The 12,767-nt window shown below is 58.1% G+C and overlaps 1 protein-coding gene across 1 annotated transcript in view; it reads left to right on the top strand.

The window, feature by feature from the left end:
• Window positions 1–10,202, top strand: part of CLPTM1 (CLPTM1 regulator of GABA type A receptor forward trafficking) — a 29,442-nt gene extending 19,240 nt beyond the window's left edge. Inside the window, exons 6-14 of the mRNA XM_019754877.3 lie at window positions 2,960–3,045; window positions 3,755–3,875; window positions 4,440–4,684; window positions 5,419–5,512; window positions 7,454–7,644; window positions 7,910–8,005; window positions 8,328–8,463; window positions 9,056–9,223; window positions 9,462–10,202. Coding sequence (XP_019610436.1) covers window positions 2,960–3,045; window positions 3,755–3,875; window positions 4,440–4,684; window positions 5,419–5,512; window positions 7,454–7,644; window positions 7,910–8,005; window positions 8,328–8,463; window positions 9,056–9,223; window positions 9,462–9,763 — 1,439 coding nt within the window. The 3' untranslated portion in view covers window positions 9,764–10,202. The remainder of the gene's footprint in view (window positions 1–2,959; window positions 3,046–3,754; window positions 3,876–4,439; window positions 4,685–5,418; window positions 5,513–7,453; window positions 7,645–7,909; window positions 8,006–8,327; window positions 8,464–9,055; window positions 9,224–9,461) is intronic.
• Window positions 10,203–12,767: the final 2,565 nt, after the last annotated feature.

The following is a 12,767-nucleotide window of genomic DNA, read 5'->3' as shown; positions in this document are numbered from 1 at the left end:
GTTTTGTGTGGCACAGTAACAGATGTACTTCTCTTCATGTAGGTTAAGTCTTTCCTACTTCTTTTGGTACAAAAATATCCCAAAGGATAATTGTTTTGTTATTATCTACACTGGATGAAACAGAAACTTGGTGACTCTATGTCGGTCCCCAAAACTAATTTGGAAAAGTCGTGTGTCATCCCCTCCCTCCCTTGTGTGCTGAGCGCTTTTCTAAGGGAGCATGTCTGGAATATGCTCTGCAGGGTGTTCCACTCACTGGCTTCCGTGTAGCAGGATTTGCAAAGATGCAGGCAGAGGCAAGCTGAGGGGGTGTGGCTTGCAGGGGCTGTCCCCATGGACATGTCCCCACAAGTGGGATTCGTCAGGGGTCTGGGGTAGATGTGCCTGACGCCTCAGAGATTGCCTTGCATGTGACCCAGTGTATGGCTGCTCGCTTGCATCCTGTTTACCTCCGTTGATGCTAGTAGTTTTTTGTGGTTTTGTCCTTGGTGATCTGTGTTGCTGTATGGCCAGGTCGTGTTCATACTCACTGTGCAGATGTCGGCATTTGCAGAGTCTGCAGCCAGTGGACCTGGAAAGCCCACCAGGATCACCCAGGCTTGCCTTACAGCTGGGACCCCTTGAAGCAGAGACTTGGAGCTGGCCACCTGCCAACTCCAGGGCGAAGAATGAGAGTGTGGGAGCAGACCAGCGCCCTTCTCCCCAAAGGGCCAGCAATCTGTACTCTAGAGCAGCACTGTCCCTTAGAGATATGCCAGCCAGTAATTTTAAGTTTTCCGGCGGCCACATTAAAAGAAAAACTAAAAGAAATCATAAAATTAACGTTAGTGATAATACTGAGGTCAGCATATTGTCATTTCAACATCTAATCGGTATAAAAACTGAACGAGATTCTCTTACTTTCTGTTTCTTCCTCTGCACTAAGTTTCAAAACCTGGTGTGTGGTTTGCACTTCCAGCACGTCTGTTTGGATCAGCCCGTTATCTGTGTTCAGCAGCCCCATGGGGCCAGTGACCAACCATCTTGGATGGTGCAGTTCTAGAAGCTTTAACTCTGAGAAGAGGGGCCTCTTTCCTCCTCACAGAAGCCAAGTCCATTTTGTGTGAGCCAAAGCCTGTCTCTTGTGCCTCTTCCTTCAGGCCCTCCCGGGGCCGGGCGGGCATGGCTCCTCCCTTCCCTAGACAGCCTCTCCCTGGTGTGGAACAGCAGCAGGACATGTCCTCCTGGAATTTATTCTTTAGGATGCCCACCCTTGGGTGTTTACTGTTCCCCCTGGACGTGGGGGCAAGGTCTCAAATGCATTAAAAATGATAGGAGTGATGGGATGATATTTGCGTTAACAATAAAAACAGCAGGCCCTAGGCTGAAACCCTAACTGAGTTCACTCCCGGAAGTGTTTTTGAACGAGAGCTCCTGTATAGAATCCAGAAGCCCTGAGCCCTGGTTCTGAGTGGGTGAACAGGATCTGGGCCCTGTGGTTTGTGTAAATGTGACATGCAGGGACTCTCTGCCTGGCTGGGCAGAGCAGAGAACCACTTCCCAGTGGTCCAGTCAAGAAGAGGTGGGACTTTTATCCCCATTCCCCATAGGAGGGACCGAGGCCTAGGGAAATGACGGAGCTCATCAACATCCCTCAGCCTATAGGAGAATGAGCTGGGATGTGACTCCAGAGCCCTGTTCTTTGCCAGCTCACTTCCCCATTTTCCCATCTCTCCCTGACCCTTGGGGGCAGGATGGAGGAGTCACAGGAAGGGCAGGCTGCATTTTGTCCCAGTGTAAGGAAGAGCTGAAAAGTACCCAAGCAGGGTAGTGGTGGGGAGATCAGGCACACGCAAGCATCGGCCCCTTCTACCTGGCAAGTCGTGACATGGTTCAGGGCAGGGTGGCAGAGAGCCTGTGGCCAGCCAGGCCTCTGCAAGAGGAGGTGTGAGGGCCACTCCTGGCTGCACGTATTTCACAGCCCCAAAATATTTCTCCCCCAGGTGGCTCTGGGCTTTCTCTGGAACTGTCCTCAGCCCTCCTGTTTATGTTCATGTATTCTATCGGTCATCACTAGGTCCCTCCCAGGGGCCCACCCTCGTGCAGGGGATGTGTCAGGGTCCAAGACGAATCCTTCTGGGGTTCTCAGACTGGTTGAGGGGATAGACAGCAGACAGGTAAACCAGTGGGCAGGTGAATTGGGGGCAGTGATGGCATGTGGTGAAGGAAGCAGCGAGAACCATGCCTGGGGGCCTCCTTGAGGGGTGGGCAGGGAAGCCCTGTGGAAGGGGGACTTGGAAGGTGAGAAGGAGCCAACCAGGGCAATGCCAGCCATGGTGGATACATGTCAGGAGGACAGAACAGCGTGTCCAAAGGGGCCAGGTTGGCACATTTGAGGAGAGGGGTGAGGCAGGTGAAGGTGGGAGGGGCGAGGGCTGAGAGGCCGGGGTGTGTGGGCATAGCAGGACCCCTGCTCTGGCAGCGGGGGCAACAGGAACCATGTGGTTCCCACTGCGGAAGCAGTGGGAGGACATGATTCGTTCCTGGCTGCCCTGTAGCGGGAAGGCCATAGGAGGCAAGGGCAGCTGCCAGGAGGCCGGTGAGGAGGTGACTGTAGTCATCCAGGAGGGGATACCATGACTGGCTTGGTGTGGGGCCCTGAAGGTGGGAGCTGTGGTTGGATTGGAGGCATGTGCTGGAGGGGGCACGCCCAGGACGGCGAAAGGGAACAGATGCAGCGCTTCTGCCTAGAGCCGTTTGGTGCGTGCTGGTGTCACTGTAACGATGGGGAAAGTGGGGCTGGAGCTGTGAGAAGGCAGATAGCTCAGGCTGCCGGTCACCATTAGCATCAGTTAGCAGGTGGAAGAGTAGGAGCCGGGAGACCAGTGAGCCGCTGTTTATGCCCAGAGGTCTGGGGTCTGGATCTCCCAGGGGCCTGCAGGTCTCATGTCCACCCCCTCTGCCTCCTCCCCTCCCACAGTGATCAACAAATACAAGCGCCGGCGGTTTCAGAAAACCAAGAACCTGTTGACGGGGGAGACGGAAGCTGACCCTGAAATGATCAAGGTAAACATGAGTGGAGCTGTCAGGTCCTGGGGGCGTCCTGCTGTTCACAGCCCAGCAGCCAGGCCATGGGGCTCTCACCACCACTGAGCCGCTGTGTAGGCTCAGTCAAGTCTCCTCACCTCTCTAAGCCTCAGTTTCCCTCTCTGGAAACGGGATTAGGAAGCAGAGCTACCTCTCAGGGAGCAGGGAGGATTCTGGGCAGGGTGGGTCCCCTCACTATTCCCACTTTCCGATGGGGAGACCTGCCTGAAGTGTCATAGCCAGGAGTAGCCGGGTGGGATTCCCACGCAGGCAGCCAGGCCCAGGGCCCTGGCTCAGCGTGGCACAGAGTAGGAACTGATACTGAGGCTCTAGCAGGAATTTCTCAGGCGGGCTGGGGGCGCCAGGGTGTTAACCCGTGCTGGGTGCCAAGAGCCTTTCTCTGCAAGGTGGTCCCAGGCATGAGGTCCCCGAGTGTGGAGGCTGCATGTGGGGCCCCCTTTGCAGCCTGGCACACAGTCCCTTCCAGATCTGCAGGCCTGCGTTTTCTACTCTGGCTGGGAGTCCAGGGCGGTGGGGTCTGTAAAGGCTGGCATGGGGGCTGGCCAGTGTGAGCCCTCAGCCGACATTTACTGTGATGGTTACTCTGCTGTCGTGATTGTCACGGGAGCTCTCAGGAGGAAGTGAGCAGGTGCCTCTGAGGCTGACCCCCCCCCCAATCTCTCCTCAGAGGGCCGAGGACTATGGGCCCGTGGAGGTGATCTCCCACTGGCACCCCAATATCACCATCAACATTGTGGATGACCACACGCCATGGGTGAAGGGCAGCGTGCCTCCACCGCTGGACCAGTGTGAGGCCCCCAGCCCCTCGGGCTCCTGACTAGGCCTTTCCCTTGTGTCCTGGGTCTCCACGTGACTGGGTCTACATCTCCCCAAGCTCCCCGCCCTGCCTCACCTCTCCCTAGACACTCCCCTTCCACCCCAGCACTGACACCCAGTGTGCCAAAACCAGTCTGTAGACAAGTCTCTTTCAGCCCACAAGCTGTTTTTAAAAAAGTGCATCACTGGCTGACTTTGGAAATTGGGGCAGCATCACTTAAAAACCCAGATTCCTGACTTTAACAAAACCCTGACATGTGGTTACCCGTGGGGCAGCCGTGGCCTGGAGCTGAGCCGCAGCTGTCCCCTGCATTGGGGCCTTCCCGGCCCTCCCTACCTTGTCCCCTCCACTGAGGTCCCGTGGCCCTTTGGATTCCTCATGGTGCAGCCGAAAAACGTCCCGTCTTCCAGTCTCTGTCAGGGGACCCCATCTGAATTTGCCACCTCTGTTCCGGGAGACCTAAGGGCCCCCCACCCATACGGGTGCCTGTGGCTGCAGCTCAGGCTGAGCAGTGCCCCTGCCCCTTGTGCCGCAGACGTGAAGTTCGACGCCGTGAGTGGCGACTACTACCCCATCATCTACTTCAACGATTACTGGAATCTGCAGAAGGACTATTACCCCATCAATGAGAGCCTGGCCAGCCTGCCGCTCCGCGTCTCCTTCTGCCCGCTCTCGCTCTGGCGCTGGCAGCTTTACGCTGCCCAGAGCACCAGGTCACCCTGGAACTTCCTGGGTGATGAGTTGTATGAGCAGTCAGACGAGGAGCAAGACTCAGTGAAGGTGAGGCGGACGGTGGGTCTTCCCGACAGTTTCCTGGGCTTCAGGACGGGAAGGGGAAGTAGGCCAGGCTGGTGGCCCGGGGACCTGGCCAGTGCTCCCCGGGCCGGTTTCACTCCCTCCCAGGCCCCTCCCCACCTTTATTCCTGGCTGATGCTGGGGATCCTGTGTCCGAGGCCCCTGTGGTCCTTGTCACAGCTTTTCTGTGTCCTTGGCCGGGCCTCCGGGTCTGGCCCTGTCCTCCCTGCTCCTGTCCCATGGCCCCTTTCTCCCTGACTTTGAGCCCTGACTCGATGTCTCTGCTTTCTGTCCCTGTGTCCTTGAGTACCTCCCGGTGTCTCCATCTTTCTCTGCCTGTGTCTGTGACATCGAGACTCGGCTGTGTTTGCCTGGGGTTATCTTCCATGTTGGATTTCTGCTCCTCATGCCGACTGTCCCCTCACCTTGTGGTCACTCTGCCTCTCTTCCCATTGTTCTCTCTCTCTCTCTCTCTCTCTCCTCTCCCCCATCCATCACTGGCCTGCCTCTCTCATGTCCATCTGCCCACCTCTGCCCCGCTCTCCTGACCAACACATGCTCTCCCTCTGGGGGCAGCAGCCCCAGGGGTCAGGTCTGTAGAGAATGTCAGCAGGTTCTTCTGGAGGAGAGAGGGTGGGCTGATAAAGGTGCTGCCTGGGTCAGCCCCCTGGCAAGGGCAGGGTCCTGCTCACAGGCATCTTCCCCCACCCCACCCCCAGGTTGCGCTCCTAGAGACCAACCCCTACCTTCTGGCACTCACCATCATCGTGTCCATAGTCCACAGTGTCTTTGAGTTCCTGGCCTTCAAGAACGGTAGGGGTGGGACCCTGGGGCCTATGAGAGGCCATGGGGCTAGGGACGGGAGGGTACCTGGCGGGGGGATAGGGCCTGCCCCCTCCCTCTGCCCCTCCTTTCCCACAGGTCCTCCCCCTACCTGGGGTCTCTCAGCCATTTTCCAGAGGCCTAGTGAACTGGTGAGGGCGATGACCCCAAAACTCCCAGCTCAGAAACTCCCATCTGTGGGGTGTGGTGCTGGGGGAGGGGTTGAGCAGGGGAACTCCAAGCCTGGGAGCAGGGAAGCCCCATAACTGCTCCCATCACCCTGCCCAGCAGGCTGCCTGCTGGGGAAGGCCCCTTAGGGCTGGGTGGACGGGGCCCACCAGAGTGGGAAGTTGACAGCCCTGTCCTGAGAAGGCCCCTAGGTTCCAAAGGTCAACAGTGGTGATGGCCAGGGTTTGAGGAAGATTGGCCACGTGCCAGGTGCTGTTCTGAGTGCCCTCACCAGTTAGCTCATTGAGTCCTTGCAGCTACAGCCCCATAAGGAAGGAAGCCTGTTGTTAACCCCACACTTAAGGTAAGGAAGCAGCGGCTCAGAGAGGTTAGGTAATTTGCCCACGGTCACACAGCTCCCAATTGTCAGAGCCAGGATTTAGACCGAGACAGCCGGCTCTAGCACCCACTTTCATCCTCTAGGCCCTGCTGGCCATTTACTCTTTCCCTAGAGAACCCCAGTCTGAAGGAGGCCTGCTGCTCCACAGCTTCTGGAAGTGACAGTAGTAATGAATATTATCATTATTATTATTATTATTATTATTATTCAGACAATATGTCATGATTGAGTTACCTTCTAGAAGATTGTAATGTCAAAATTGAGCAGAGGCCTAGTAAGCTGGGTTGGCTAGGGTCCCTCTTTTCCTGATGAGAAATGAAGGCACAGAGGAGTGGTCAGTTGCCCAAGGTCACACAGCAGGGGTGCAGGCCCTGGGCGAGCCCAGCTTTACACCCCATGCTTGCAGCCTCCCTGGTCTGGAGGAGGACTCGGATCCCCTCGCCCCCACCAGAACCCCATCTCTAGACCCATTCAGACCAGTCAGGATTGGGGGGGTTCTGGGAATGTCCCCTTCAAATCTCAGGGTCTGATGGGGAAGAGGGGAGTCTGCCAAGTTTGCTGGAGCTCCAGAATCAGAAGCAGAGCAGGGTAGGCCACCAGGGTATACAGCCCTCACTCACTGAGTGTAGAGCTGGCCCTTTGTCACCATGGGCCTGGCTTCGCCTCTGTAAGGCATTGTGGTGGGTGGCCTCCTGTGGCCGTAGGTGTTGGATGCTCAGCCCGGCAGGGTCAGACGGTGCTGTTGTCCCCACCTGGCTGGTGAGGGCTCAGAAAGGGGCTGACCTGGACCCTGCGGGTGGGGTCCAGAAGGAACTGCAGTTGGATACCAGAGCCTGGGGCCCATGTGCATACCCCAGGTGTCTGTCGGCCACTTCCCTCATGGCTTCCGGGCGGTGGGCTGGAGGAAGAGGTATTGCAGTATGTGTCCCAGGTCTTCCCAGGCGCAGTGCCCTGGCACCAGGGTAGACAGGCCAGGTCTGGTGTCACACAGTCCCAGCTTCTGTCCATATTCTACCAGGCCAGGCTGTCAGGCCTCAGGGAAGTGCCTTCTCTGACGGGCCCTTAGCACCTGGAGGGTGGTGAGCATTTGGGATGTGGCAGCAATCACCGTCACCAATCAAGGGACTACATCCTCAGGGTGGGGGAGAGGGGGAATCTGGACATGAGGACTGCAGAGGTCCTGCCTGTCGGCTGCTCTAGGTGGCCCCTGAGAAGCAGAGGCTCCTCTTGGGAGGGGGAGGGGTGTGAATCCCTCCCCCTTGGCTTACCCTGCACCTCTATGGGGGGTCTGAGGAGGGTGGGGTCTGAGGGAGCCGCAGGAGGGGCTTGGCTCAACCTCCCTGCTTCTCAACTGCCGCACACAGATATCCAGTTCTGGAACAGCCGGCAGTCCCTGGAGGGCCTGTCCGTGCGCTCCGTCTTCTTCGGCGTTTTCCAGTCCTTTGTGGTCCTGCTTTACATCCTGGACAACGAAACGAACTTCGTGGTGCAGGTCAGCGTCTTCATCGGGGTCCTCATCGACCTCTGGAAGATCACCAAGGTCATGGATGTCCGGGTAAGGCTGGGCTGCCAGGCCGTTTGGGGGCAGCCAGGGGTTGGGATGGGGGTTGTCTGGTAAGCCAGACCCTGGAGCTGGCCCCCGGGAGTTTCCCAACGCCTGCCGCACTCCCAGGACCAAGGGGATTTTCACACCAGGGGATTTTTCAGGTCACACGTGGGGCAGGGGAACTGGGAACAGTGGGGAAGGGCAGGGGCTGGAACAGGCATGGGGGGCAGGAGCCATCATGGCAGCTGACCACGGCCTCCCTCCCTGTCTGCAGCTGGACCGGGAGCACAAGGTGGCAGGACTGTTCCCCCGTCCAACCTTCAAAGACAAGTCCACATATGTCGAGTCCTCAACCAAAGTTTATGATGATGTGAGTGACCCCCACAGTGGGCCACAGGGAGGGTTTCTAAGCTCCACACACTCCTGGGGACCCAGGGGGGTGGGCAGTGGGTGGGAGGGGCCAGGGCATCTGCCTGTTGACTGATGAACCCATGCTTTATGACCTTTGTCACAGCCTCTAGTGTCACTGGCCTGCCATGTATACTTCCTAGCCAAATCCAAAGTTCTCAGGGCCACCTAGAAATTCCCCCAGGCCAGCCTGCCCGTCCAGGTGTGGGTGGGTAAGGACGGGGAGCAGGGGTGCCAGGTGGGACCTGAGGAGCTGGGTCCCAGCCCCACTCTGTGCCCCACAGATGGCGTTTCGGTACCTGTCGTGGATCCTCTTCCCACTCCTCGGCTGCTATGCTGTCTACAGCCTCCTGTACCTGGAGCACAAGGGCTGGTACTCCTGGGTGCTCAGCATGCTCTATGGCTTCCTGCTGACCTTCGGTGAGCAGGCCTGTGCTGTGCCCGGCACCCCGTTAGGGCAGGTGCTCAGCCAGCATCCCTCCACCCGAGTCTGGAGTCTGGCTGTGCTGGAGACTCGGCAGTGAGCACATGAGCCCAGCATTCACAGTGTGGGGAACAGACTCATCCCCAGACAGGGACAACCCAGGGTGGGCAGGGGTGGCACATGGGGGTCTCGAAGGGATGCCTGGTCCGGTCTGGGGCTTTGGGAGGGCTTCCGGGAGGCCATGAATGGTGCATTTCAGTCCTTGTCCTCGGGAACCCATAGAGAAAACAAGCAGACAAGCGACACAGCATGTGACAGGTGCTGGGAAGGGGCCGAAGTGAGGGGTTTACATTAGAGGGTGGTCAGAGTGACGTCTACGGAGATGATATGTAAACAGCCCTGAAAGATGCCAAGGAGGGAGCCATGCAAAGGCCCTGAGGTAGGATGTGCCTGGGGGTTGGAAGTGGCAAGGAGGCCAGTATGGCTGGAGCAGTGAGAGGAAGGAGGCTAGAAGTGAGGTCAGAGAGGTCAGGGGTCAGGACGCCCCTTCCTCTGCTCACGGGTGTCCCCTCACTACCACCACCACAGGCTTCATCACCATGACACCCCAGCTCTTCATCAACTACAAGCTCAAGTCCGTGGCCCATCTGCCCTGGCGCATGCTCACCTACAAGGCCCTCAACACCTTCATCGATGACCTGTTCGCCTTTGTAATCAAGATGCCCGTTATGTACCGGATCGGCTGCCTGCGGGACGGTGAGGCCCTGTGGGCAGGCAGGTGGGTGGGACAGCAGGAGGCTTCCACCATAGCTAGGCATGGGCAGGACTGAGGGCCGTGGGCTGAGGCAGGTGCCCTGGCCCCGGCCCCTGCCTGGGGACTCAGTCTGAGGAGGCGCAGCCGATTCATTGCAGGACTACCCCAGCCCAGCCCCACAGGATGCTGGGGCCGGGTGGGCCCCTTCCCTTCACACTGACTCCCTCACCCCACCCCCAGATGTGGTCTTCTTCATCTACCTCTACCAACGGTGGATCTACCGCGTCGACCCCACACGGGTGAACGAGTTTGGCATGAGCGGTGAGGCCCCGACAGCAGCTGCCCCCGTGGCCGAGGCCCCGACAGCAACAGGGGCCCTCCCACCCCCACCCACTCCTGCCCCCGCCACAACCACCACCGCTGCCACCAGGGAAGAGGCCTCCATGCCCCTGCCTGCCAAGCCCACCCAAGAGGCCAGCTCTGCTACCACCGAGCCCCAGGAAGTCCCTCCAAAGCCAGCAGAGGACAAGAAAAGGGATTAACCATTCCTGGTCCTGCTCGTCCACTCCGGCCCCTGGTGACCACCGCCCCCACTGCCCCGGGCCCCTCGCCTCCCTTCCCTGTTGCCCTTCCCCTGGACAGATCGGGCCGGGGCGGCAGGGGGCCCCCCTTGGACCAGGGCCCAGCGCGTGGTGTAGGGGCTGGGGCAGGCCAGAGCACATGGTTTGTGGAAGCACCGTCTGTCTGTCTGGTCCTGTGTTTCTAGCCGTCTTGCCCCACCAGCCCAGCACCATTGGGAATCATGGTGAAGCCCACACAGTGCTGCCGAGGAGTGGGCCAGGCGGGGGAGGTGCCAGGGCCCCTCTGGGATGCCCATGGCCATCCATCATCTTGTCCCTCGTCCCGCGACCATCCCCCTCCTCCCAGACCGCCGCCCTTTAACACAGTCTGGATTTAATAAATGTGGGTGTTTAACTTAAACTCAACAACCCCCCTCTAGCCTTCCTTCCTCTTTCACCTTGGAGAGCAGGTATGGGTGGTTCTCCCAGGTCTGGGATGGAGACCTGCAGGTTGCAGGACACAGTGAAGTGGGGACAGTCACCCTCTGTGCCATGCCCCTTTTTCACCCTTCTCCCCCTCCCAGCAGCCCTCTGAGGGGACTTTTATAACTGTCCCCGTTTCACAGATGGGGAAGCCGCTTGCCGTGACCCCGCTGCACCTATGCTCTTACCCACAAGGCCATATCTGTCCAGCTGAGGCTTGGCGCCTCACCTGTGCCCACTGATTGTCTCCGGGCCTCACGCCGCCAGGCAGGGCAGGAGTGCAGACCTGCCTTGTGAGCAGACACCCACTGCCCAATACAGGCTTTATTCAGTGGTCCTGGGACCCTGGATGCATGACTTCCCTTCTCTGGGCTTATGCGCTCACCTCCCAGGGTCACAGCAGGGGTACATGGGAAATCCTTGCGCAGAGCGCTGCTCAGCATAGCACCCAGAGCTGTTGGGGTATCACCAGCATCCCCAGGGCTGCCAGCACTGAGGACCCAGCCAAGCTCTCAGTGGGTTGTGTACATGTCTTCCCGAAACCGGGTGCTGGGGCTGTTCACCCACTTTATAGGTGAGGAAACTGAGGCCTCTGGGCGTCCCTGCATTCCAAGGGGGTTGAGCCCACATTCCCTGATTTACTTCTGGGGAGGGTGGTCTCCTTAACATGGTGGTGAAAGGAGGCCTGTGGCTGAGGACCACAGCAGGCTCCCTCAGGTTCCACTTGTCTCCCCACCCCGCCCTGCAGAGCCAGGCAGGGAATCCAGGAGGTCCCGGGAGGTGGTGCATACAGAGCCCCACGTGTGTACACACATGCGCGTGCACACAATCACGTACACATGCACAGGCTCCTCCCCCGCTGAGGGAGCCACAGCCCGCTCCACTCCCTCCCCTGTTCTGTGCCATTCCATGGCTCCCAGTGCCCTAGGAGAAACCCAGGCTCCCAACAGGGCTGCTCTGCGGAGGCCCAGGCGTGTGGGCTCTCAGGCCACCTCCTCACTGGCCTCATCTCCCCTGGCTCCTCCCACAGCCTTTGCAAAGCCTGTCAGCTGTACCCCAAAATCACTCAGGAGTCTCACCTCTTCACTTCTACTGAGACCACCTGGTCCGGGCTCCAACTCGCCCCCGCAGGGTCCCCACCCAGCCTCCTCCCTGATGCCTCTCCCAGGCCTGCGCCTTTCATTCCCTCTCCATCCAGCAGCCAGAGAGAATTTTGTAAAGCACAAGCCTGACCCTACCTGTCCCCCTGCTCAGAACCTACCATGGCTCCCCTTAGGAGAAGAGCACAGGTTCCTAACTGATGAGCAAGACCTTGGGGAGAGGGGCTTCTTGAGCTCTAGAACCTCATCTCCCTTGTTTTAACTTGCCGTGATCTCTTACCTCCTGGCTCTAGACTATGCTCTTCCCTTACTTGGGGACACAGGTAAGGCACATAACTCTACTTTACTCTCTGCATCTTTCAGGTTGCGGCTCCGATGTCTCCTGTAGGAAGCCCTCCCTGACCACCCCCTCTAAGCCTCCCCAGCTTCCCAGGCTCCACATCCCAGCCCTGCTTACTATGGGATAGGTCATTCTCCACATGGGGACTGAGCCCCATGAGACAGAGCTAGGGCTGTCTTGGTTACTGCTGTGTCCTGGGCACAGTGGAGGTGCTCCGGGAATGTTTGCTGAGTGTGTGTATATTTGCACAGACACACGCACACACACATATCTAGAAGTGTGGACCTTGATGGGGCCCACATTGACCCTGGTGGAGAGACTGACATACAGTCAGTCAACAAATGGTTCCGAGCCCCTCCCCTGGACGTTGCCCTAAGCTGGGGGGTTCTATGTACACAGCAGGGACCAAGACAGCCCCAGGCCTGCCTTCATGGAGCTCAGAGCCCAGCAGAAATCCTGAGTGCTGAGGATTTCTGACACGTCCTTTTGCTTTTTCACCCAACAAACAGCTGGGAGGCCTGACATTGGCAAAGGGCAGAGGGTAATCAGGTGGGCTCCTGGTCCTATAATAGCAGCCACTAATCTATGCTCCTTATGAGCCAAGTTCTAGTGCAAGTGCTGTACGTGGTTTGCCTCATCCATTAAATTTAATACTGATGTTCCCATCACCTTACAGGCCATTGCTCTACCCTCATCTCCACTATTTCCCCAGCAGTCTCTCCACTTCCAGCCTGCTTGCTGTTCATTGAATATGCCACACACGTTCCCAACTCAGGGCCTTTGCACTTGCTGTTCCCTGTGTCTTGAATAATCCTCCCTAAATATCCACATGGATCCTTCCCCTTTCAGCTCTCTGCTCAAATGTCGTGCTGGACCCTCCCTCAACTTCCTAACCCGAATAGTACCCTCCAAATTCGATCCATATATCCTGCCTTATTTTCTGTAGTACTGCAACCACCCCCAGACATGTATTTGCATATCTGTTTTCCCTCTGTCTCCCCCACTTGGATTTCAGGGCCACGATGGCAGGAGCTTTTGTCTGTTAGGTCCCTTGCTGTGTCCC

This window comes from Rhinolophus sinicus, chromosome 8, assembly GCF_057876585.1.
Source record: "Rhinolophus sinicus isolate RSI-liver-muscle chromosome 8, RSI-T2T, whole genome shotgun sequence".
Classification (NCBI taxonomy): domain Eukaryota; kingdom Metazoa; phylum Chordata; class Mammalia; order Chiroptera; family Rhinolophidae; genus Rhinolophus; species Rhinolophus sinicus.
The sequence above is the reverse complement of the archived record's forward strand: the minus strand, read 5'-3'. Positions and strand labels throughout refer to the sequence as shown.